Source organism: Centroberyx gerrardi, chromosome 5 (genome assembly GCF_048128805.1).
Source record: "Centroberyx gerrardi isolate f3 chromosome 5, fCenGer3.hap1.cur.20231027, whole genome shotgun sequence".
NCBI lineage: Eukaryota > Metazoa > Chordata > Actinopteri > Beryciformes > Berycidae > Centroberyx > Centroberyx gerrardi.
Window position 1 is genome coordinate 16,708,177 of NC_136001.1, and position 24,181 is coordinate 16,732,357.

At 41.3% G+C, this 24,181-nt stretch overlaps 2 protein-coding genes across 7 annotated transcripts; one reads left to right on the top strand and one right to left on the bottom strand.

Moving 5' to 3' along the window:
• Window positions 1–2,594: 2,594 nt before the first annotated feature.
• Window positions 2,595–9,028, bottom strand: LOC139908561 (uncharacterized). 3 transcript variants are annotated; one of them, XM_071895311.2, is made up of 3 exons: window positions 8,950–9,028; window positions 4,324–4,473; window positions 2,595–4,195 (listed from the first exon to the last, which is right to left on the bottom strand). In XM_071895311.2, exons 2-3 carry the CDS (start codon window positions 4,469–4,471, stop codon window positions 3,066–3,068), a joined length of 1,278 nt encoding a protein of 425 aa, XP_071751412.1. In that variant the 5' UTR covers window positions 4,472–4,473; window positions 8,950–9,028; the 3' UTR covers window positions 2,595–3,065. The 3 variants fall into 3 exon arrangements, with proteins under 3 accessions (XP_071751412.1, XP_071751411.1, XP_078139777.1); XM_071895310.2 differs by lacking the exon at window positions 8,950–9,028 and adding an exon at window positions 5,215–5,271; XM_078283651.1 differs by lacking the exon at window positions 8,950–9,028 and having other exon boundaries at window positions 4,324–5,174.
• znf362a (zinc finger protein 362a) lies at window positions 6,648–17,701 on the top strand. Of its 4 annotated transcripts, none has more exons than XM_071895307.2 (9): window positions 6,648–6,825; window positions 9,781–9,844; window positions 10,130–10,376; window positions 10,637–10,762; window positions 11,819–12,149; window positions 14,152–14,376; window positions 15,060–15,138; window positions 15,337–15,495; window positions 16,190–17,701. In XM_071895307.2, exons 2-9 carry the CDS (start codon window positions 9,782–9,784, stop codon window positions 16,307–16,309), a joined length of 1,350 nt encoding a protein of 449 aa, XP_071751408.1. In that variant the 5' UTR covers window positions 6,648–6,825; window position 9,781; the 3' UTR covers window positions 16,310–17,701. The 4 variants fall into 4 exon arrangements, with proteins under 4 accessions (XP_071751408.1, XP_071751409.1, XP_078139776.1 ...); XM_071895308.2 differs by having other exon boundaries at window positions 10,163–10,376; XM_078283650.1 differs by lacking the exon at window positions 6,648–6,825 and adding an exon at window positions 9,564–9,635.
• The last annotated feature ends 6,480 nt before the right edge of the window (window positions 17,702–24,181 follow it).

The window sequence follows — 24,181 nt, forward strand, 5'->3', positions numbered from 1 at the left end:
TGTCTGTTTAATTCTGTCCTGGTTTGTATGTAAACCAACACTGACTGTGTACAGGATGTTATATCAATACTGATGCCTGCTTAATGTTCAGTGTGTCTTCAGAGAGTGAACATAATCTGTCACATTATTCTGAGAGTATCAACACAGGTGAAATGGAAAACTCTAACAAGAATCATATGTCGGAGGCAGAGGAATCCTATTTGAAATGTAGGAAGCCTTTGCCTCTGCTTGTCGATACCTGTTCCAGTTTAGTAAGAGTTTCATGCCAGACATTTTAGTTGAGATGTGCCAAACTCCCAGCCCTGCGAAGCCATCCAACAGTGAGGTGGGAGGTTGTGCACCGTCTTTATTCTGCTTTCCTATTCTCACACTCAGCCATTTCTGACATGATGAATAAAAAGCACAGACGTCTGCCTGAGTCGAGTGTTCCCTCACTGCAGGTGAGCTACAGCTGTAGATGGGTCCTCCTCATTAACCATCGCTCTGCCAGGTTTGAGAGAGAGATGAGCTAAACCGGGGGGCGAATGAATTATCATACATTTTTAATGAGACCATTTTAGGAAGTTAACATCTGAATCATACACAACATCAAATAAGACACCCAAGTCAATTCAAGCTATTGTCAGTTGAAAGTGTAGTGCTTGGGTTATTTTTTGTGTTACACTGTACCCTGCTGTTTTGTTAATTCAGACTCCAATGCAATTGACTCTTGTTGCATCATGGTTACATCTGTTACGCAGCGAACTGCGCAGTTTGAAGCAGAAAGCCGTTTGTTCGCACCAGACCCCCAGGACACGTGGCTTCTTCTCAGTTTTGATTCGGTGTAGGTTTCTCCCCTCACTCAGCCTTCACTCCTGTAATAGAGACATTTTTACCTCAGGAGAAAGTGTCCATCCTGTAATAGACATTTTTGCCTCGGGAGAAAGTGTCCATTAAACAGTCACTGAGCCCTCGTTCATGAGACCCCTATCTCATTCCAGTAAGATGTGGCCCTCCTGAGGCGGGAGCGCAGGGTTTTTATCTTGTAGGTGGTTGAAAAAAAGCAAAAATGAAGGCTCACCTTTGTCATCTCTTAATTTTTGCAGTGAAAGAGCAGAAGAGTTGCACCCGGTGTGCTGAAGGCATGGATAGATGTTCCCTTCATTATTGCGCTCATTTAGCTATAGGATTATATATGAGATTAAATATGACTTGGGGCAAGTGATTATACAGTCAAAATAGAAGTAACACCAACATTGAGGTTTCCCACAGTCTAGGGGCCTCGAGGCTGTGTATTCATGATGGTGGATTTGTGAAATGATACTCAGCATTATTTAGTCAGATACTGTGCGTGCTTGTGCTTGTCTTCAATCTGTATGCATTCAAATACGTGTTCAATCTTGAGAATGACGACAAAAATAGCTAGTGGCACATTCCTAGTCATCTGTTGGCTCTTGTGTTTTAAGCGAGGACCCAGTCTCACTCTGGAGATACCTTTTGAAATTTATGTAACCTCCGAACATCACAGCTAAGGATTCCACAAGATGTTGAACGTGGGAGTGATCCTGCCTCAGAAACTGTCATTTGAGAAAGCAGTGCACAAAGAACGAGTCACGTGTAGGTGAATCATGCGATTATTCATTCGGCTGGGAGTTGCCAAATTAATTGTGGGTGTGCTATTAAAGTCATAAAATAAGACCATTAGGAAGAAAATTCTCTCAACTTTTGTAATGGCATGCATCTACTTGTTTTTTTTTTTTTATAGCAGTTGAACACACAACAGTCAAAGTTCCTGCACTGAATGGTGATAATATCTTGATTGAGGAAACTGCCAGCAACTAAGATTTCCCTTTGATCATTCCCATAATTCACTCATAAGAAAACAATCCACAAAGAAGCACAAAACCATGTCACTCGTTCGTTTGTTCGTTCACACACTCACCCATGCACTCGTTGTTTTATCCTGAGTGAAAACACACTGCAGAACATGTCATCTTGCCATTCTGAAGCAATGGTTTGCTTGTGAATATATCAGGGCATTAACAGTATCTCCATCTGTTTGAATACATGTAATAGCATAAACACAGTAAGGAAGCTGGACCTTGATCTTGGCTATGTCAATGCGCTTTGATTAAAGTATTTGTCTGTACAGGTCTGAATACTTCGGCAGAGAAGGTGTTGTACAGGCCTCTGTTAACTCTGCGCTTACCCTCTGGCTCTGTCAAGGGGAGGACAACCTAAAAATTTATTATTTTGTTCCCAGAATCCCCTTCATCCTTCTCCTGTTTCATCCTAAAGACATGTCTATCATGCATCCTGAGAGCTTCATGGTCTTAGATGTTAGTTGCCTGCAGTTGATATTGTACCAGAGTGCCCTCTGGTGTCACTTTGTGTCATCTGTGTCCCTGTTCACCTTCCAACTACAACATGTCTCAGTTCAGGGTTTATGAGTTGAGTGCACATCAACCTTTTAAATGTTTGTGTTTGTTTTACTATGTTCAATTTCTCCAGTTACACTACATCTCACTGTACCATCTTGCAGTGATAATTCAATCCTTTGAAACTGTGAAACATAACTACAAAGACGTAAAAAAAAAAAAAAAAAAACCTTTGGCACAACTTCAAGTCAGCTTTATTTATTTATCTTTAGTGATTTATTGGATGCAGTGTAAGAACACTCAGTACTGCTGTTTTCCAAATAACATTCGCTCCAGGATTAGGCTTCATTTAGCTGGAGAAACTAGGTCTGTAACCCACTGTGTGATGACAAAACCTTGTAGATCTTATGAGTCTCACCAGTGGGCCTTATGACAGTCTATTTCAGTCAGGTTTAGTGTCTGTGTTTCTGGTAAGCATGCCTCAACCTGCCTTCTCAACACCTTTCAGCAGCTTTCCACATATTATTCCACACGCAAATAGCTGCTTAAAATGGGGTTATTTACACTCTATTAAACCACCATTGACAGGTAGACCAGCTGTCTGCATAGATGCAATATTAATCTGCTGATCCAGTCACATGGGCTAAAAAAAGACCCCTCCAATTAGTATCCACTTCCGTTCCTCACAACTCAGGTTTTACGTCAGTGTTATATTGTCAGGGACTGACCCCTCTCTTGTATCTGCTGCAGAGATACTAAACATTTAACACACAGTTCCAGCATCGTCTCTATGGTTCGGATCAGGAGAACGTTCACACCGAGGTTCAGAGGAAGCACAAAGACAGAGAGCACACCCACAAACCCTGTCATTATATTCACCCCCAGGCAGGGAAAACCCCATTGTCGCCACCCACACGGGCTCCTGTATTGTGAGTCTACGCGCTCCTCCATGATAAATGCCAGAGGTGTACCTCTCTTTGTCCTTTCGTGCTCCTGTCCTCCCCAGTCTGCAGACAAACACTCTGGGGAAAGGAGGACAAAGTCTCCATGGTGACGCGGCGACATCTGCATGCTGTTCCAGGAACACGCTCTGTGAACAGTGCAGCTGCTCTGTGTTTTCTCTGGGTCAACAGACTGTGCTGGCTCTGACACCCACATCCCAGGGTTCACAGTCTTGGATGGAGCAGAGAGCGCTGGAACGAAGTGTTGCCAGCCAATGTTGCTGTTATTGTTAGCTCCGTGTTTCTCCTTGTGTGTCCTCGCAGGCTGTGCGGGGGCCTGGTGCCGCCTGTGCAGGCCCATACCCACGGTCAGCAGCAGAGGGAGGGAGAGGAACGCCATGCCCCAGCAGGGGTCCAGAGCGCCGGGCACGGGGCCGCTGAGCAGGCTGGGCAAACATCCAATGAGGGAGTCGGTTGTGTGCATGCAGGCGGCGGCCCACACCTCCTCCAGTTTCCATTCCCACCTGACACTGAGGCCAACGACAATCCACACTGACAGGCAGCAGAGGTAGCCAGTGGCATGGGACAGCCTCCTCCCTTTTTCTTGGTCATTGTCTGTGTCATTCCCTTCGTTCTTATCCTCCTCTTCTTCCACGGTTGCCTCCTCCACACAACAACGCTGTCCCAGAGCGGCCTCACAACCTTCCTCGTCCAGAGCGTCAGTGTGGGGCCACAGCAGTCTGGTCCCGGTCTCCACAGCAATCAGAGGTGTGGTCAGGAGCAGCACTGCCCCGTACGTATGGCTGAGAAAGAGCAGGAAGCGCAGGGCGATGACATCACTGAGCGGGGACAGCTGAGGTAGCCAGGACTCGGCAATCCACAGGAAAATTAGAAACACTGAGGGAAAAACAAAACAAGTGTCAATGAGTAGGGAGACTCCAGTCTGTGAAGCAGTGGGATAGAATTAAGGCACTCTGGTGACCAGTGGACGGTCCTGTCTTGATGCTTCAGGACTAGATACTTACATGTGACTAGGAAATCAGTGAAGATCAGCAGGCAGCAGCAGCAGAAGCTGACAGGGCTGAAGGAGGCAGTCACTGAAGCCAGGAAGGGAAGACTGCAGGCCAGTTTACACACACACAACACTGCGGCTCCCTCCAACACGCCATCCATGGCTAGGACAAAGCAACACAAAGTGAGGACAAAACATCAACATGGTCACCGCACACACACACCGCCAAACTGGTTCTTTCTCTTTTTCTGCCTCGGGGCGGAAGACTCCTGGAATGCCTGGCACTCAACTCACAGTAAACCCCCCATGTTAAATACTATTGTAACATGTTATAAATTCACATGATTTTTTTTTAGGTTTTTTAGGTTCTTGATCATTCAACTCTCAGTCTGTTGACATTTAAATGTTTTTGACCCATGGCTGCAGATCAATAATCAGTGTGTACATTAGTAGTGGACCCTGGACTACATGGCTGCCTTACAGTTTATTATCCCTCAAAAATTAAATCTCAGGAATAAAATCAGCTGTCCTCTTCATGAAAACATTTGTATTCATTTCACAATTACCATTTTACACCACCAATTTATAAACAAGTAGGCTACTGTGAAACTCTCCTCAATCATGCAAACACAGGAGCAAATTTAGATTAATCTTGTGTGCACAGATGCTGCTGCTATGGCCTGATGATAGAGAAGTCTTACCGGAGGTAAAAGTCATTATGCAAACTAACACTCAAAACACCTCTTCACCAGTCAACATCAGGCTGCTTCAACATGTAAAACACATTTCCATAGCTCAGTCACATGATGAAAGTGGGTAAATCTAAATCACATACAATTCTTATTAAAAGCTGAGTACAGATCAAAACTGCTGTAAGGTTGTTAATAGTTAGCTAGTCTCTTACCTGTGCTCACAGGAGCCTTCAGAACAGCATGTCAATATGAGCCTCAAACGGTTCATCCTCTTTCTTCACCTCCCCGTTGCCCCTCCCCTTGGGGATAATGAACCCCCCCCCCCCTTGTCCTCTCTGCACCTGGCCTATGTGAAGGTGAGAGCACATGTGCTCTTCAGAGGGTGTGGCGGTGTTTGTACAGATCACTGGGAAGAAAACCAGTCTAACAACTAACTAACTAACAGCGTGTGGTACAAAGTAGTCTCTCTCTCTCTCTCTCTGTGTGTGTGTGTGTGTGTGTGTGTGTGTGTGTGTGTGTGTGTGTGTATGCACGTGTGCTTCTGGGCACCTGTGTGTGTAAACACCAGATACAGCACAGTTGGCAGATAGGTAGGTTTGTAGGTGTGTAGGTAAGCAGGTAAGTAAGTAATCATGTTTGCTGCGTTGGAGAGGAAAAGATTAAAATAACTTCACAAAACATTGGTGACTGTAATCTGTTATAATTACTGAAAATATACAATCCTTTGATTACATAGACTTTGGAAAAAGCATGATTACATTTTGACATTTTGGAATGCAGAGACACATGTTTGAAGGAGGAAAAAGTGTTATGAGTTATTGTTATATGTTGTTATAGACAAAAAAATAGCATTTTAGACATTTTGAAGAGGCTGTTGTTGAGGATCAAACTTAAAATAACACTGTAAATAAAACTGTAAATAAACTGTCTGTTTAATTTCATATTCTAATTTCATATTGCAATTCTAATTTGGCTGCAACATAATCCACAAGTGATAATTAGATTATGTTCTGTGTGTGCCAGCACTGTGTGGTTAGAGATGTCTCCTTTCGCATGTTAACTGATAGTTCTTATTTGGCAGCGCTCATTGATTATTTACTCATTTTAGCCAAGACTAACATCTTTACCTTGATTTCCCAGCTGAAGCTCTTAAGTCTCAGATAATACAGTAGTGCCATCTCCTGCTGAGCTAAGCACAGAACATATTAGCAGCCTGTCATGCTGCTCCTGAGAGGATTAGATTTCAGATTCACTGTACATGTCAATGGGAGAGGCATATGCTTTATACTTGAGAAAGGTGAATGGGATGTTCAAACTTGTAATACTGCGTGAAATTAAAATATTCCCACTATTATGCCATTAGAATACTGTGAAATTAGAGTGCTTTATAAACTCGGGGATCTTTATGTAATTATAACTATAACGCCCTTATTTATGTTTATTTTAAACTCATGGCCCAACTGCATGTTGTCATACAGGGAGGAGAAAGTTAACCTTACAATAACATAATAATACCCTGGCAGAGCTGTGTGTCACTGTGCAGGAAAACCTCTTTAGCCTACATATTAATTTCCAGTTGATATGCAAAGTTTATTCTACAGCGTCTGCAGCCTATGAAACAGACAGTTGGCGATTTATTGTACTTTGAAACCACAAAATGGGTTAAAAACTGTCTCAGCTCTGTATTTCACACTGAACAATTCCTTTGCCTGCAGCACCCAGAAGTGAACAGTAGGCGACCCGGAAGGTTTGAACTCCGACTGAGAGCAAGCAGAAAGAACAATCTAACCCTTTATAAAATATTTCTTCTGTCCCAGGTTCAGGTATGTAGGCTGCTCGATGCAATTCTCTGCCTCCCTTTTTACTCATTTCTCAGATGCGCAGCTGTCCCGGTGTCGCTTCGTTATCGTTTGTATTTAAGTCATGCAAAAGTTGTAATAAAAAAAAGGACTATTTGCAATGCACAGAATAGATTTTTTCCCCCTACTGTGCAAATATAGCTTAACGTTACATTACGCGCCAGAAAAAGCATCGACAATAATTGAATGTGGTACTTGCTTAGTCGCTGCAATTGTCATAACGCAGTGCATGCAGAAAGGCATGATGATTGTTGTAGGAAGTGTCTAGGTTTTTTTTCTCGAGCCGGGCTATTCAAACCTGCAAATCAAAGTAAACAATCATTCGTACACTTAATGCAAATAAACGCATGGCACATCCAGCGCATCGCGACCATTTGAATACATCTGGCGAATTATGCCCCTATAATTTCGGATCTGCAGAATATGGCGTCCTGTCCTTATAAAAATAAGACAGGGCTGCCATTTTTGTTTTCCTTTTGTCTGAAAATTTTTTAATAAACTGTCTGAGAATGTGGGAGAGGCTGTGGACAGAGGCGCTGCGGAGGATCGTCTCTCTGTGGCAACGATGCTGCCGTTTCGGCTGCTTACATCGAGACATTATATGATGCTGTTCGTGTGGGTTTAATTGTCGGAATAATGCAGCTCGGTGCAAAAAAAAAAAAAGGAAAAGTTAACCCTAACTTTTGTTTCAGTGCGCTTTCTGCCTTCTTCCACTACATGTTTTAAAAGACGGCAGGTCTTTCTGTCTAGCTTGATAATTTGACATACAGTAGATTGAAGGTGTTCTGTTTTCCAGTTGATTATACTGGCGACGCTTTTTGATACTATTAAAATATTAAGAAATGTAATTAGGTTCACGCCTGGAAAGGAAGTGTTAGCCTACACGTTAACATTTGACCCAGTGTATTTGGGAATGGTGACTACTAACCATTTGTAGCACCTTATTAAACAGTGTAGTCCTTAATATAGCATTAGATTGTAGTAGGATACTTATGATAACTTAGCTTAAATGAAATTATTATAAAATGTACACAGAACAGCCTGGTAGGAGGGGCTTCAATTGTTTTAATCACAGTTTAATTACTTTATACAGTGTTTACTGACCCTAACAATTCCATGTAAACCAGAATACACCGTTTTAACATTAAACTAGGCTGCATTTGTGTATATAAAAATATTCTGGCAATTATAGCACAACAAAGCAGCCTAGATTGAAGTAGATCATCTATAGGTTTGCAGTCAGAGTTAACCTGCTCATTGGAAGGACATTGCCAATGTAAGGTGAAGTGTTGTCATCTCACATACAGTAGATACAGTCTGAGAAACCAAACGTCCATCACCAAACACTGTGAGCATATAGCAGTCCACAGTAACCCACAGCAACTTTTTCATCTTGAATAAGTCGTATGTGAAACACCTCGCTGCCATGAAATGCTGTTTTCTGTGTGAAATGTGTCATGTCAGAGTGAGACAAAGCTGTCAGGCAGTCAGCTCCCCTCGCCTCTCCAGCCTTTTCCCCCGAGGCAGAAAACCTCCAGGAAGTGAAACTGATACCCGCTGGCATCATTAGAGAAATATTTTGTGGGGTTTACTGTACGTTCATACCCCTGGACATATCATTTTTGTTTCTCTTGGCTCATACATGTGGACTGTGCTATGCTTCTGCTAAGTCAAACAGACTTAGGAATGGTGGAGTGTGCCAAAGCACGCAATGCAAAATGTCGTATAAAGAGCTTCATAGGGGTTGAAAAGAGAAGCTATGGAAAGAAAGGCCTTCAGATCACAGCTTTATGAGCAAGCGGCTTTCTCTGCCTTGAAGTTAAGAGGGTTTCTGTCCGTCTTGCCCAAGAGAGTTTTGTGGAAAACCATCTGTTTGATCAAGCATAATGCCTAATTGTATCCTGTGAAAATAAACTATTGTCTCCTCTAAAAATGTTTTACAGATTCCAGAATAATTTGATGTTTGGACTAAAAACTGTACAGTAGTATCTGTGCTACGTCCCTTACAGATCAGTGTAACGTGGGGCTTTCGTTCAGTATCGTCATTATAGTTACTCCATGTTAATTATAGTTAGTTGGATTACTGACCTCTCGGCTTTTGAGATAGGCTACGTCATTCGGGTCTTGTCGATGCTGTGCTCTGAGGTGACTCTACAGTGTGTCCCCTGCTTCCCTTCAGACGACCTGTTGGGGTCGACATGTCGAGGAGGAGTCAGACAGATTGGGATCTGAGCCACATCGGTTCAACATTTCTGTTTTCTCTGATAACAGCTTTCAAGTGTGTCCTAACTAGCTGTTGTAATCATGTGACGGTCTATCTCTCGGCAAACGCCCATCATGCAGCCGTGTGGTTGGAAATCCTAAGAAAAAAGCTGCCAAACTCGGAGGGAGGGTGAACAAAGCCCCTTCATCTCCATGCGCACTCTGTCCTCGTGGCAATCACTTTTAAGTCTGTCTTTTAGGAATTTCTTGCTGACTTCATTCTCCACAGCAACTCAAAAAAAAAAACCCCAAAACATCTTGGACAACACTGAAGAAGTGGTGACTCAGAAAAAGTGTGAGGAAGGTGTTCTATAGTTAGATTCAGTGTGTCTTGGACACAAGGTTTCTCGCACTTGGAAGAGGAGGAGAACCAATACAGAATGTCTTTCAAAATGCGGTATCACAAGACTGGAGCAAGTTATCTCAAATCATCACATCGAGCAGTCAGCTGCTGCATGGGTGGAGATATGTTTTTTTTTTTGTTCTTTTGTTTTTAACCACTGCTTACTACGGTAACACTAAATCACAAGTTTGATTACAAATATGTACTCAATACTGTACATACTGTCCACTATTTTCATTTATGGATATAGACAGATCCAGAGGTTGAATCATGCCCTCATGTTGCTGTTTACGACTCTTGTGTTTTCATTTCAGGATGGCTGAACCTCGCTTTAACAATCCCTATTTCTGGCCTCCACCAGCTACTATGCCTGGCCAGGTGAGTGAGTCTGGTATTTTCATTACATTTCTGCACAGGGTAATGATTGCTTTATACATTTTCTTAGAATTCAAGGAATTTTATGAAAACGTGTATTTATTTTTATTATATCCATACACAGTATTTAAGACAGACATCAGTTGTTGATCCTCAGGGACTTTCTTTCAAGGAGGTTGTGGGTACAATGTCAAGTAGCATCCATTAGAGGGAACCAGCGCAACACAAAGGGCACTGACTGAACTGATGGCTGTTCTCTTGTCACAAATGTTGTTTCCTGGCTGTCAGCTGGATAACCTAGTCTTGATCAATAAAATCAAGGAGCAGCTGATGGCAGAGAAGATCAGACCGCCACACCTGCCCGCTACCACAGTCCCTTCCCAACAGCCCTTACTGATTCCCCCCACCCAGGCGGAAGGCGGCCAGCATGGGATTTCCTTTCCCAAAGTCCAGCAGATGCCGGGTCTCCACACCCACAGCCCGTCCCAGCCAGACATCGCCCTGCACGCCCGCCCCGCCTCCAGCTCCGTCACAGGTACTGTGGCTCCCTCCAACAGTCACTCGTCACCGGCTTCACCTGTCAACATGCTGTGACTTGCTTAGTGATGTGCATGAAATTTACCCATCCTTCATCTCATTATATTGCATAAAGAATAACTTTATTTTGCTATATGATTACCTGCTGTAAATATATTTTGTTGAGTGTTACTACCAATTGTTGTCAAATGTCAAATGTAATGTTGGCCGGAAGTGTGTTTTTTGTAAAAATGTGAATTTTCTGCACATCTCTAACAGGGCGTATCCTGGGGGATGTAAACTTGAATCTGGATGATAAGGCAGCTATAAAAGCTAGAGGATTGTGGGAAGACTGGCATTTGCGTCAAATCATAGACCAACCCTCTAGAACAAACCACGTATCAGGTAACAACATCAGTTTCATTAGACAACTCTCAGCCCAGTGCTTCCTGATGCTGTACAAATAAGTACAGTAGTAGAAACAAATATTGTTTTAGCACTCAGGCCTGCAATGTATGGGTATATATGTAAGGGATAATGACCGACGAGGTGTCCATTATCAGGAATTAATGGACGATGGGGAGGCCAGAACCAATCCGACGTGCAGCGGAGGATGGTTCTGGACGGATAATACGGTTGCCTCCACGGAGGCAGCTGTATTATTCCGCTTATACCATGGTCACTTGCCAAAAAAAAATTAAGACCATTAATTTATATTTTCATGTGTTTTGTAATCAAAATCTAAAGTTTTTCACAAGCCATAACTCAATTTCCCTGGTAACACCTGAGGGTTTGACTAATACTTGGAACAATCATTACTTTATGGGATATAAGGTTCTTATGCAGTGGAAACGTTGTTCACTACTCCAATCAGAATCGAGTATTCACCCAGACCATGGTATAAGTATATATACACTATCAGTCAAAGGTTTGGACACATCTGATTGAATGTACTCTGTTTCTCATTATCTTAAAGCCATTTTGATCTAAAGGCTTATGCTTAAATGCTTGAAATTTGTTTCATAGACAAATATAAATAGTGAAGTTGATGCCTATGTATGAATTTCTTTCCAAAGCCTTTGCCTTTCCATCAAGGCAAAGGGTGGCTACTTTAAAGAATCTAAAATATAAGAGTTTGACTTTTTTTGGTCACTGCATAATTCTGTTTGTGTTATTTCATAGTTTTGATGTCTTTACTATTATTCTAAAATGTGGAAAATAGTAAAAAATAAACAAAGATGTGGAGTGTCCAAACTTTTGACTGGTAGTGTATATATTTATCCCTCTCCATGATGTAATTTTAACTTCAAAGTAAGCTACCCTTCATTCTTGCACAGTATTCTGTACTTGTATTTTTGTATGTCGTTCTGTTGTATTCCAATAAGAATTTGGAGTCATTTAGAAGTGTAACCTGTTATTGATAACCTACTCCGATCTTTTCCTCCTCCGATCACCGATCAGGCGTGGCGCTGGCATCCAGGACAGGCAACCTCAACACCTCAGAGGTCATCACCCCAACCACACCCACCTCCAGCAGCCAGAGTCGGCTGGGTGGAGCCCCGATGCCTCACCTCATCTCAGGGTTAGCCGGCGGACATGGGATGGAGCCTTTAAAAAACAACGGGGGCCTGGCTGCGCTCCTTGGGCCTCCTCCCAAGGTGGAGCGAGGCCGTAAGAAGATCAAGGCAGAGAACGGGACTTCCTCTCTTCTGGTGGTGCCCTACCCCATCCTAGCCTCAGGCAACGACCAATCCTGTGTCACTATCACTGCCAAAGAGGGAAAGACATACAGGTAAGAAAGGGCATTTTTTGAGCAGTTCCACTTCAATTCAATATTTCTCGAATGACACTAGTGCCTACATGTCTTTTAAATGCATAGCTAATAAAGGTACAGTGTCTCTGACCTTGGCTTACAAGTGTTTCCAAATATATACATATATATATTTATATATATATGTTCAACCATTACATCAATTGTGGTATCTCACAATTTTTCCAGTGTCAGGACTATTACACAGAGGTTTGAAATTCCAAATTGACAAATTGATTTTTAGATGCTTAAAGCTAGAGCAACCTTTTTTTAATTTTTATTTATTTATTTTTTTTATTGTATTTATGAAGGAGTGCACAGATCAAGAGAATGACATTTGTACAATGGCATATTAACAATATGAAACAGTATGTTCAGGAATATGCACTTTTTTCCCATTTTACAATACCCTTCCCATGTCAAAAGAGAAGAAACAAATAATGTGGAAAATAATGGAGAACCCTCCCATACCCCCCCCTACACACACACACACACGCGCGCGAACATTCACTCACACACGCGCGCACATGCATGTACGCCCTCATGCGCACAAATAAATGGAGATATGGGTTTTAGGTAGGCTAGGTGGCCTGGGGGCAAGGACTCAGACAAGACAGGACAACAAAAGAACAAAAAACAAAAGACAAAAAAGAAACAAACAAACCAAAAATAACAATAATAAGCCCAAAGACTTTTTTTAAAAAGTAATACCAGCTATTATCATGTCTTCCTGGATGCCACAAGATCTATATGTGGTTGCCAAATTTGAAGAAATTCATGCTGTTTACACCTGTTATTATAATAGATTCTGTCAAGAGGAATGTAGCTTGAGAGTTCATTAAGCCAGTGTGATATGGTTGGAGGAGTAGAGGATTTCCAATGTATAGTAATACATTTCCTGGCTGCCAGTAAAGCAAGGTCAACATATTTTTTCTGGTGCTTGTTCCATGGGTCAGAATGGAGAGTCCCAAGCAGACACAATCTTTGTAAACATGGAATAGATACATTGAGACAGGTAGATATTGTGTCAGTAACAACACAGTTAGACAATAAATTACATGACCAGAACATGTGGGAAAAAGTTCCCTTTAACCTAGTACAACGCCAGCACAGAAATTATAGTTCCCCATTAATTTTATGCATTTTCTCAGGTGTAAAATATACTCTATGAACAGTTTTAAGGTATGATAACCTATGTCTGAAATTATAAGAGCAGTTGTGAATTCTAGAACAAATATGAGACCAATCTTCTAAACTTATTGTCTCACCAATGTCGTTTTCCCATTTTTCTCTGACCTTATCAGTAGTGGTAAGCTAGAGCAGCCTAACTTCACATAAATGTTTGGGCTTGTAATGATATTCAGTAACATAAGAAGTATAATACCAAGTTTGACCAACAGATGGCTCTGTGAATTAAGGGACGTCCGTATAGACGGCCAGTAAAAGAAGTGTGGTTCCTGGTTGGTGAGCAAAACAATAAAGAACCAGCGCAAGCTAGCTGTTCATAAGATAATGTTTCATCATTACAAGAAATGAACAACACAGGGATGGGCCCCACATGTAGTTGTGCTCCATAGTGCCACCATCAGGCCGACCCTGCAGTAACACTTGTTTTTTGTTATTACTTCTGCAAAGTTGACTCAATTTCCACCTCAATTTCCACACAGAATATTGCAACTTCCTACATCATGTTACTGTTCCACAGAAGTTTGATACACATACTTGAAGTTGACAGCGAAGATGCACAAAACAAACATCTAACGCTAGAGCAAAGAAACTCCACATACATATTTGTGAGGGGGTTCCAAAGTGTGTCAGGTCACATTTGGTACTTGCTCTGTAATGTCACTGTGAGGACAGGTATTTGTGTGCTTGGACGCCGCTAATGGAACGCTTGGGCTATATGTGCCTGTCCACCCATCTGTCTTTTTGCCTGCCTTGTTTATGTGTGTGGTCTGTCTGTGTGTCTGTTTTCTTGATACAGGTGTAAAGTTTGTCCGCTGACCTTCTTCTCCAAGTCAGACATGCAGATCCACTCCAAAACCCACACAGAGGCAAAGGCTCACAAGTGTCCTCACTGCACTAAGTCCTTTGCGAACGCGTCCTACCTGGCCCAACACCTCCGCATACACCTGGGCGTCAAACCTTACCACTGCTCCTACTGTGAGAAATGTTTCCGCCAGCTCTCCCATCTGCAGCAGCACACCAGGTCTAATCTTTACACTCATTTCACTTGATCACCTACAGTCTGTTCATGACAGATTTTTTTTAAACTTTGTTTTTGCTCAGCAAAGCCTTGCTGAGCACACATGCTATTGTTCAGCACCACCCTGCTTCAGTCATACAGTTACATATAGTACAACTCAGTCCAGTATACAATCTTGTACTGTTTGCCACTGAGTAGCAAAAACATTAAGAAGCTGTGATGAAATATGATTGTAGTCAAAAAGTTGTAACTTACTGGGAGTATTGTGCAGTTCCTTTTTTAAATCGCTAGCATGCTAATCTGTAGTAAAGACAAACTCACAAAACATTTCGACATGTCACCTTGGAAACAAACTCCCAGTGCAGGGCCTAGAGCTGGCTAAGAAATGTCAATCAAAATGTCACACTCAAAGTGCAGGATGAGTCATCAAAACAGTACACTGAAGTGTTGTTTTAAGGGATAATTTTGAGTAAGCAAATTATTTTTGTGGCCTCTTGGCTTGTACCATGTCTTTGGTACTTTGCCGCACCTTAGAGTTAGGTAGATTGCTTCTGATTGCAATTCAATCAAGTGTTTATTTTTTTTGTACTTAACAGCGTTTTTGATCTCTCTTTCTGGCATGCTCGAAAAGGTTTTAGATTGCGTAATGTTTGTCTCATCATTCCTATCTGTTCAATCTCTTTCAGAATCCACACGGGTGATCGGCCCTATAAATGTGCCCATCCAGGATGTGAAAAAGCCTTTACTCAGCTATCTAATCTGCAGGTAAAGATTTGAAATAACCAATCAGTCTTTTTTTCTCCGCCACACAAATCTCATTTTCCACTACTGATATGGATTTGTGACATAAGTAACGGTGGTAGCTTCTGTCAGGCAATAACTTCAGACATGCAGACTCATTAGAGGGCTGTGTTGGTGACTCACTGTAATTAACAGCTATACGTTTCGTCTCCCCCACTCCAGTCTCACCAGAGGCAGCACAACAAAGACAAGCCCTTCAAGTGTTCCAACTGTTACCGTGCCTATTCAGACTCTGCCTCACTGCAGATCCACCTCTCTGCACACGCCATCAAGAACGCCAAGGCCTACTGCTGCAGCATGTGCGGCAGGGCGTACACCTCAGTGAGTTGGAGTTGTGTAAATCAAACTAAAGCTGCTTTTAAAGCTGCAATAAGCGATTTTCCCCGACCACTAGAGGGCGACAGAAACCGCAACACATTTGTAAATAAAGCGCAGCAAAGCCACTGCACTACGGAGGGCTACTAAGGATAAACCTAGCAAAGCACCGTGCATAAAGGCTAACAGCTAAGCTAACCGTACCTACGGAGAAGTCTCACCGGTTATCGGTCTCTCTTTGCCAGAACTTTCTCCCGCTGAAGGTTACATGTCCCACAATGACAAGTGAAGATCGCTCGCTTCATCGATTCTGCCATTACAAGACTTTTCTTTCAGGAATGGGAGGGGGAGAGCGTCGCTTTTAAACAGCGACGGAGGAGACGAGCTAGTTTAAAAAAAAAAAAAAAATGAAAAGCTACTGAATGGGCCGGGAGGAGCTTCGTTCTGGAGTGGAATTTGACAACAAGCTTTAGAAAAGAGGTGAAAACAGCAACACAGCTGGCCCGCGTGTGTGGATATTGTTTTATATCATTATGTCTCAATGAAATCTCCACATAGCACACATTAGTTTCAGGATTGGTTGTAAGGTCTGATATCGCTTATTGCAGGCTTAAATTGTTAAATGTGAATTGTCAGGTCGACTGCAGCGATGATGTCTCAAGGTGTTTTGATGCTGACGGAGGCTCTCTTTGTTCTCCAGGAGACCTACCTTATGAAGCACATGTCTAAACACACAGTGGTGGAGCACCTGGTGACCCATCACTCTCCACAGCACAGGACAGAGTCGCCCACCATCCCTATACGGATTTCCCTCATCTGAGCTTCTCCTCGTCGTTGAACCCTCGCCCATCCCCTGCTCTTCCATCAGAGACATTTCCTGTGATATCCACTCTCCTCTGGTGGATTCTGTTTTCCCACAAATGGGTTCCAAAAATGTGCCAGATTGTATTTGTATCTTGTGAAGAGGTACTCTTTTAATGAGTATATCCTCCTTTCCTTTCTTGCTGACCAGATAGTATTATCGGGGACATCCAAAGATGATTTTACAGCACTTTCAGGCCTGGAAATGAAAGGCCAAAAATTTTTTTAGTCTGACTTCACAGAAAAAAAGGTATTGCTCCAGGCAGCTACATGGAAAATTTTAAACTTTTTGTGTTATAACGGATTACTTTGTCTTTTTATATGGTCCTTTTCTTTCTTTACTCAAGTCTTTGCAAAAACCTATTTGCATCAGACACCTTGTCTTCCTTTAGCTAGGCCAAGTGACCATAAAGGTAAATGCTTATATAAAGTGTATTCATGTATCTTGTGCCACTTTTTTATGTCAATGTTTGCAACATTTTGCTAATCCAGTCTGTCTGGACATAATTCACACATAATTTATGTGTCAATATTTTTACTCCATAGTTTTTCTTTTACATATATTTTGTAATGTTATGAAAAAATGCTCAAGGCAATCCTTAAGAGTCCCCAATTTAATCTGGTCAAGTTTTAAAAGTGTTTGGGCTCACCTAAATTATAAGCACTGCCATGTAGTGATGATGAAAGACCTGAGCAATCAAATGATACACTGTAGAGGTCCAATACAGACTAGCCTATTGGTTTGACACTCAAAATACTTAAATTAATAATGAATTTAATAATGTGATGAGCATGAGAGCATCTGCTCTCCCATAAGTGCAAGTACAAGAGTTCAATCAAAGTAGTGTTTTTTGTAAAAATCAGTATCTTTATGTGCTGGTCAAGACTCCCTGAGAATGTAATAATTTTTTAGAAGCCTTTTTCTCTTCAAATTCACCACAATATTTATGTTTGTGTTATAATTACATTGAATGATGCACTTACTGTACTTTTTGTCCACTTTGTATTTAATTGGGTGTGCAAATAAAAAAAATGGCAAATCCAAAATGTTATATCAATACTCCACTTCTGCTCAGTGAGCAGAAATGTTTCTGCCCTGAAACTGAAATATGAAATTCCTCTTTTGAGTGTTCAGTTATAATGTGTAGATGCAGTATCATTATGTAAAGACAACCTTGTTTTGAGTATTAATTTTGCCATCATATTAATAATCAACATTTTGCCATTTTATATGCATTTAAGCCTTAACTTTATTACAATTTTAGGGTCCATTCTTATGTTGTTTATCACTTTACATTTGCCTTTTATGTCACAGCATGATATACACTGTAAATAAACTATATTAACTGTTAACCCCTTTTATAATAAATAATTCTATAATTACAGGCATTGCTGAAAGTCTTCTTCTTTTGCAATGTAGTGTGGGCAGAGTTTCACTTCGTGGCTGCATTTCACAAGGTTTGGACAATAACACTCACAAAGACTTGTTTCTTTTTCCTTTCACTTTTATTTGAGTGTAGTCTATCATTCCACAATTATTTTTAATTACGCCAAAGCAATCTGCCCTGGGTTTGCCAAATGTGTCTTCATGCTGACATTGTTTTTATCCACTGGTTTAAAATGGAGCAGCAGTAAGATGATTTTAGTGAAAAACTACTTGGGAAACCACGGGCCTTGGCCAGACATAAATGACTCTTTCAGCAACTTCTTAATGCTGATGAATCAAAGGTCATACAGTTGCTCCTGAGGTGGCTTATTTATGAATGACTGGTGTTACAACCCGGCTCAAGGAAGTAACAAAGGAGGGAGACATACGCCAAAGTAAAAGTTAAAACGATGATTTATTAACTAAAACTAAGGGCAAATAACTAGACAACACAAACTACATCAAACCAAAAGAACACAACAAAAGGTGTGCATTAAGTGAGGAGGGAGAGAGACACTGATGGTCTGAAGGCTTTTTAAGCCCAAGGAGTTCACCGGGCCCAGGTGCACTCCATCAGCTCTGATGATGACTCCACCCACCAGGCTCCTGCAAAATGCAGAGCCAGGAGAGTGGGAGGGTCATCACACCCCCCTCCATAAAAACAGGGTCCCACCGGGAACCCTGTTAACACAAGCAAAAGACAAGTTTACAAAATGCATATAAATTCTCCAGCCCGCCTGCCCCTGGCCGGCTTCAAGAGGCTGCTCGTAGCCAGTATACCCTGCTCAAACAGATTGGCTGCAACCCCCAGTCCTATTACCTGGGATTGCCAAAAGTGTGCTTTTACCAAACTGCTCCGAAGTAGGACACTCATATCGCCAAACTGGAACCAATGAGAATTACACCTACTGTCATTGTGGCAAACACAAAAACCACAAAGACATAGCAGCCATCCAAGAAGCTGCACAACCAAGTACAACCCAAGGTAACACACGTTGTTACCAAACAAAGCGCAGTGCTGGCCACACCAGCACAATACAGAGATACACTTTCACACAAAACCAAAATGCTACAAAGCAAGAGCAGGTAACTTGCACCAAGCCTTCAGGTAACACTAGCAGTATCCAAAGACATCGTAACTCAGTGTCTACCAAGACACAATTTCCCAATCCTCAACAAGCCATACTTAATCACAACACAACCACAACAAGAAGCCTAATTACAAAGAACCCAAAGGACCAAAACATGGCTACAGTGCACCCAGCAGACATGGTTCTGGCAGCCTACCCAAACGGAGCTTCCCCACTAGCTACCTAACCAGTAACTAGCTAAATGCAACCCTAGTCTTCTTGTGACTACTTGTGGTGGGTATTTATGCACTAAAACCCACTGGTAGAGAGAAAAGCAATTGGCAAGCCGACAACCCTCTTGAGACCAGGGACGTGCTCCCGAGACAACTGCTCCTTCCACGTTCGTCACAACACTACCAAAAGGAAACCAGTGAAACCCAAAGGGGAAACACTACTATGCCCAACAGGGGAAATACACAATACTGCTCCAAAACTTACCAGGCTAGGCTACCCAAACTAGTACTGCTGCAGCAAGGCCAAACACTTACCATAGGTTCCACTAACGAACATCTCCAGCACTGGCGGATGCCAGAGATGGCTCTCCCCTCACCAACACCACAAAACTACTGGCACATATAAATGATACCAGGCAACCAATGAAACTGGAAAACTTACCAAAGGGAACACAACAGTAAGCCACGCCATAGCACAAACTAAACCAAACAAAACCAAATACTCTGACGTATAACTCCCCAAAACACTACCACTGCAGCATAGCCTCTCACTGACCATGCTAGCAAATGGACTGACAAAGTGAAACAAAACAAACTGAGCGCAAAACGAGGAGTACAAAAACTTAGGACAAGCCCCCATATGTTACAGACATATGGATCCCAGACGAGCGCCCATATGTTACAACCCGGCTCAAGAAAGTAACAAAGGAGGGGAGACATACGCCAAAGTAAAAGTTAAAACAACAATTTATTAACTAAAACTAAGGGCAAATAACTAGACAACACAAACTACATCAAACCAAAAGAACAGAACAAAAGGTGTGCATTAAGTGAGGAGGGAGAGAGACACTGATGGTCTGAAGGCTTTTTAAGCCCAAGGAGTTCACCGGGCCCAGGTGCACTCCATCAGCTCTGATGATGACTCCACCCACCAGGCTCCTGCAAAATGCAGATCCAGGGCCCAGTTGTTCAAAAAGTTTAATCTGGATCAGAATGATCCGGATTTGGAAATCCCATGTTTTGCTATCCAGGATCAGGTAATCCATTTTACTTTTGTGCCGGTTTTTCAAAGCAACATTGGATTGGATCACCCTGATCCAGATACAAACTTTTCAAGATTACCAAATCCGGATTACCAGTGCTCTAAATAGGACTACATATCACAATGTAGGCTACTAGCTATGTAAAGAACAACAGCTAGAATAGCCAGCATGGGGTCACCTTAAGTGTTGTTATTTGAAGAGACAGAAAACAGCACAATAAAACAATACAAACATCCCCTTCCATTTTCAATTTCTTTTAAACAGTCAGACCCTTCATCTGACCCACAACAAATAAATAAAAACAAACAAATATACATTATTCACAAATACATTGTGGATATTTTGAACATGAGTTTTAAATCATAAAAAGGCTAAATGTCCAATAGTTAACAAAATAAAGAACGTTCAGAGTTCTTCATTTGTGGAGAGACCAGCTTTTTGAAGCCCTGCTTTTAGGAGGCAGATCTCAACTCTGGCTTTGGTTTGCTGTAGTTGGGTAAGAGTGATTTGTTCCTCTGCCAGACGAATCTGTACTTCTGCTCTTTCGATTTCTCGTTTAAGAAGTGACTTATAGGCATCATCATTTTTTAAACAAAATCGTTTCGGTTAAACAAATCAAGTGCAAAATATAAATAAATGTATATATACTACATGATACAAATGTTGTATTATTTGACCAATTTTAAAGTTTTATTACATTTTGTTCCTGAAATCCACCCTGAATCCACCCTTCTGCTGGGATCAGGATAATCCTGATTTTTTGGATCAAAGGTATCCCAATCCTACTAAAAAGTTTTGAACAACACATACTGAAGGTTTGATCCAGATCAAAACCAAGATTGGATTACGTGATCTAATCCGATTTCAGAATCCTTTTTTTCTTTTGAACAACCCATTTTCAAGATTTGATCCAATCCGATAGCCGAAATCCGATCAGATTACTTCTGAACAACTGGGCCCAGGAGAGTGGGAGGGTCATCACACTGGTATTGGGTTACTTTCTGTTTAACTCTATACGAAAACGGGGTATATACGGTTACCCAAGGTGATGTGTGTACAGGGAATGGATAGATATTCAAGCTTTACCGTACTTGACTCTTCTTAAGCTCTTGTTTCTCACCTTATTATCTGGGTGCTATTACTGAGGATAATGTTTCAGTCGGCTTCAGTATGTATAGCTCCTTATTGTTCACTCCAAAACAAAGGCTCGTGTCTGGAGTCAGGCTGCACCTGGAACAAAGGGAGTATCCACCAACAATTCTGGCAGAAAAAAAGAAAAAAGATAAAAGATAATCACAATCTTCTCTGTTCACATGTACCTATCACATATGTAATATGTACATACAGTACATAGAAGATTCAGTTTGATGCACTCTGTCATTTTAAAACATCTGCATGTCTTCTTTGGGACAACACACATTTGTGTTACTTTTCAACACAACATGTTAATGACAATTACATCCAACATATGCTGTTATTAACACATATTGACTGAAAAGTAACACATACAGTATATCTCCCAAAGAAGACACACACACACACACACACGTGTTCAAAATGACACATCCCTTTTCAAGAGTGTGAGAATAAAGAATGAAGATATTATTTTATATTTTGCTACCCATTCATCTACAATGCAATGCCAATTTCTAAAGTCTGAGTGGATTTGCAACTATAAGCTGTGCAGTCGGTCAGCATAGAAAGCTGCAGGCCAGAGATATCAGGATCATAGCTTCATTTTATATCGCAGACAAGTCAGCTTTAAAAGTTTTGAAGGGCAACAGATTTTAAGAGCCTCAAAATAAGAGGCCAATCAAAGTATTATCAGGGAAACAAGATAGTTGCTCTAAGCAGTTAACAATGTAATGTTACTGTAACCTCTAAGGTCCCAATACAGGAGGGGAGCCAAAAGGCCAAATACAAGTTGTTGAAATTAAACCAACGTGCTTTTACTGTAGATACTGATCAAACCTGCCCAGTTTCCTTGAAGGGCCTTGATGCCAGCTCATCATTGCCCATCATCAGTTTATATTTCACCAGTGATGATCTTTGCACTATACTCTGCAAACTTGGAGCATACCGTAATCGGCTACGAAAACTTCCACAACCTGTATCCAGGGTCGGGGCCACTCATGAATTGAATTAAGAATGCATGGTAAATTCCAATTCAGTTCCTGGAGTTGGAATTGGAATTGCACCCAGCTTTAAGGAAACAGAATTGGAAATGAATTAGAATGACAGGGAAAAGAACTGAATTCCATTAAATTCCACTTCTAACAGAGGTTGTCTTGACTTCCTAAACTTTATAAATCAAACATTATAATAAGATCAACAGAGGAGATATTGATTATTTATCGATGGAAGACTTGGAAATCATGAAAAAATAGTGTGAGGTGGAAACGTTTGCTTTTGTGGACTATTTAGATAAAGCATGGGGACTCAGAAAATACATGTAGCCTAGTAGAAGTAGTTGCTTTGTATTATATTAGCTGTCTTAGTTTGTGCTATTATGCTGAGTGACCTGGATGTGTTGTTGTAGTTGTGTGTCATGCAATCCCATATGGGAGGGGCCATTTAGATAGTATGACATGAAAATAAAAAAATCATTTCATTCATTCATTCATTCATTTATTCATTCATTCATTCATTCACATGTTATGCATCAAATACCACCTGAGAGGTACTTTGAATATTTTATATTCAGTATGTATATTATACAACACTAGGCCTACTGTAATCTCAGATATGTGGTAAGAAAAAACAAAACATGGAATTTCACCGAATTTCAGTTAAATTCAACTTCCTAAAATTCCAATTCAATTCCAGTCCTGTTCCCTGTCGGTTTTTTCAGATTCCAATTCCCCAGTTGAACTGGAATTGATGAGTTCATTCATGAATTGACCCCAACCCTGCCTGAAGCCTATAACCTTGTGCTTTGAAACTTAAGGTTAAGTTTTGTATGCTTGTTAAACACTGTTTATATGTTATAATACAAACTATATATTTGAAAACTGCAGGCAATTCGCTTTGTTCTCAAACGAATTAAAATTTAGACATGCTGCTGACCTGTGATATTAACCTATTAGATAGCTGCCTAATCATTGGTAAGATCCATTAGGCTTTAGTATTTTGTTCCACGGGCTGTTGATGCTTTCTGCACTCAAATTTGACCATTTTTATAGCAAATAGACTAATTAGTCTAAACTTTCGTTTTCATTGGAAAATCAGGCTTCCCTAGCCCTGCATGATGATGGTTCCCTATAAGAATCACCATAATATTCCTCTAACTGCCTATTCGACAGGCTGCTTGAAGTGTGTCTGCGGGACATAATAGTGAGTTTATAGGGGACCTTATTTTTTTTTTTCTCCCAACCATATATCATTATACAATTCCTATAATGTTCCTGTACTTGTATTTTGCTGTAATGTTTGTTGCGTATAGTGTAAATTGTATTATAGGATCAGTTCTTTCTCGCAAGGGTATAGCTTTGGGGACATTATAGCATAGGCCTACTGTCAACATATATACTGACAGAATGGTAACAATCCTACTTGTGGGTGGGCGTAATCAGAGATGCAGGTTTGAGTCCTTGGACCAATAGGGAATTAGACCCACCGTCAACCTGACCTGCTTGGCCAACTATTTTTTTTATTTATTTTTTTTTACCAGTGAAGATGCTCAGAGGTCAGCATGATGTGGTAACTAAAGCGATTAGTAAAAAAGACCTCCAGTCGGTGATAATCAAAGGGCAAAACAATAGCATTCACAAAGGCACTGATTTATGTCCCCCCCCCCCCCCCCCCCCCACACACACACACACACAGAGCCTATAGGCGTCCTGGTGGCTCAGCTGGTTAAAGCCTCTTTTACCTCACTGTAAAATGCTCAGGTAAACTGACATCCCTCAAATTGTTGTCGGCCCTGTTCTCAAACGCCAAACTGTGTTTGGTGTTTGTCATTTTTCGACAACAAATAACAGTCGACATGTCAAGATCACACCCAAACTCTCATCTCCGGTCCAGCTGTGACTTTGGAGACGGCAACGTCATGTTACGCAG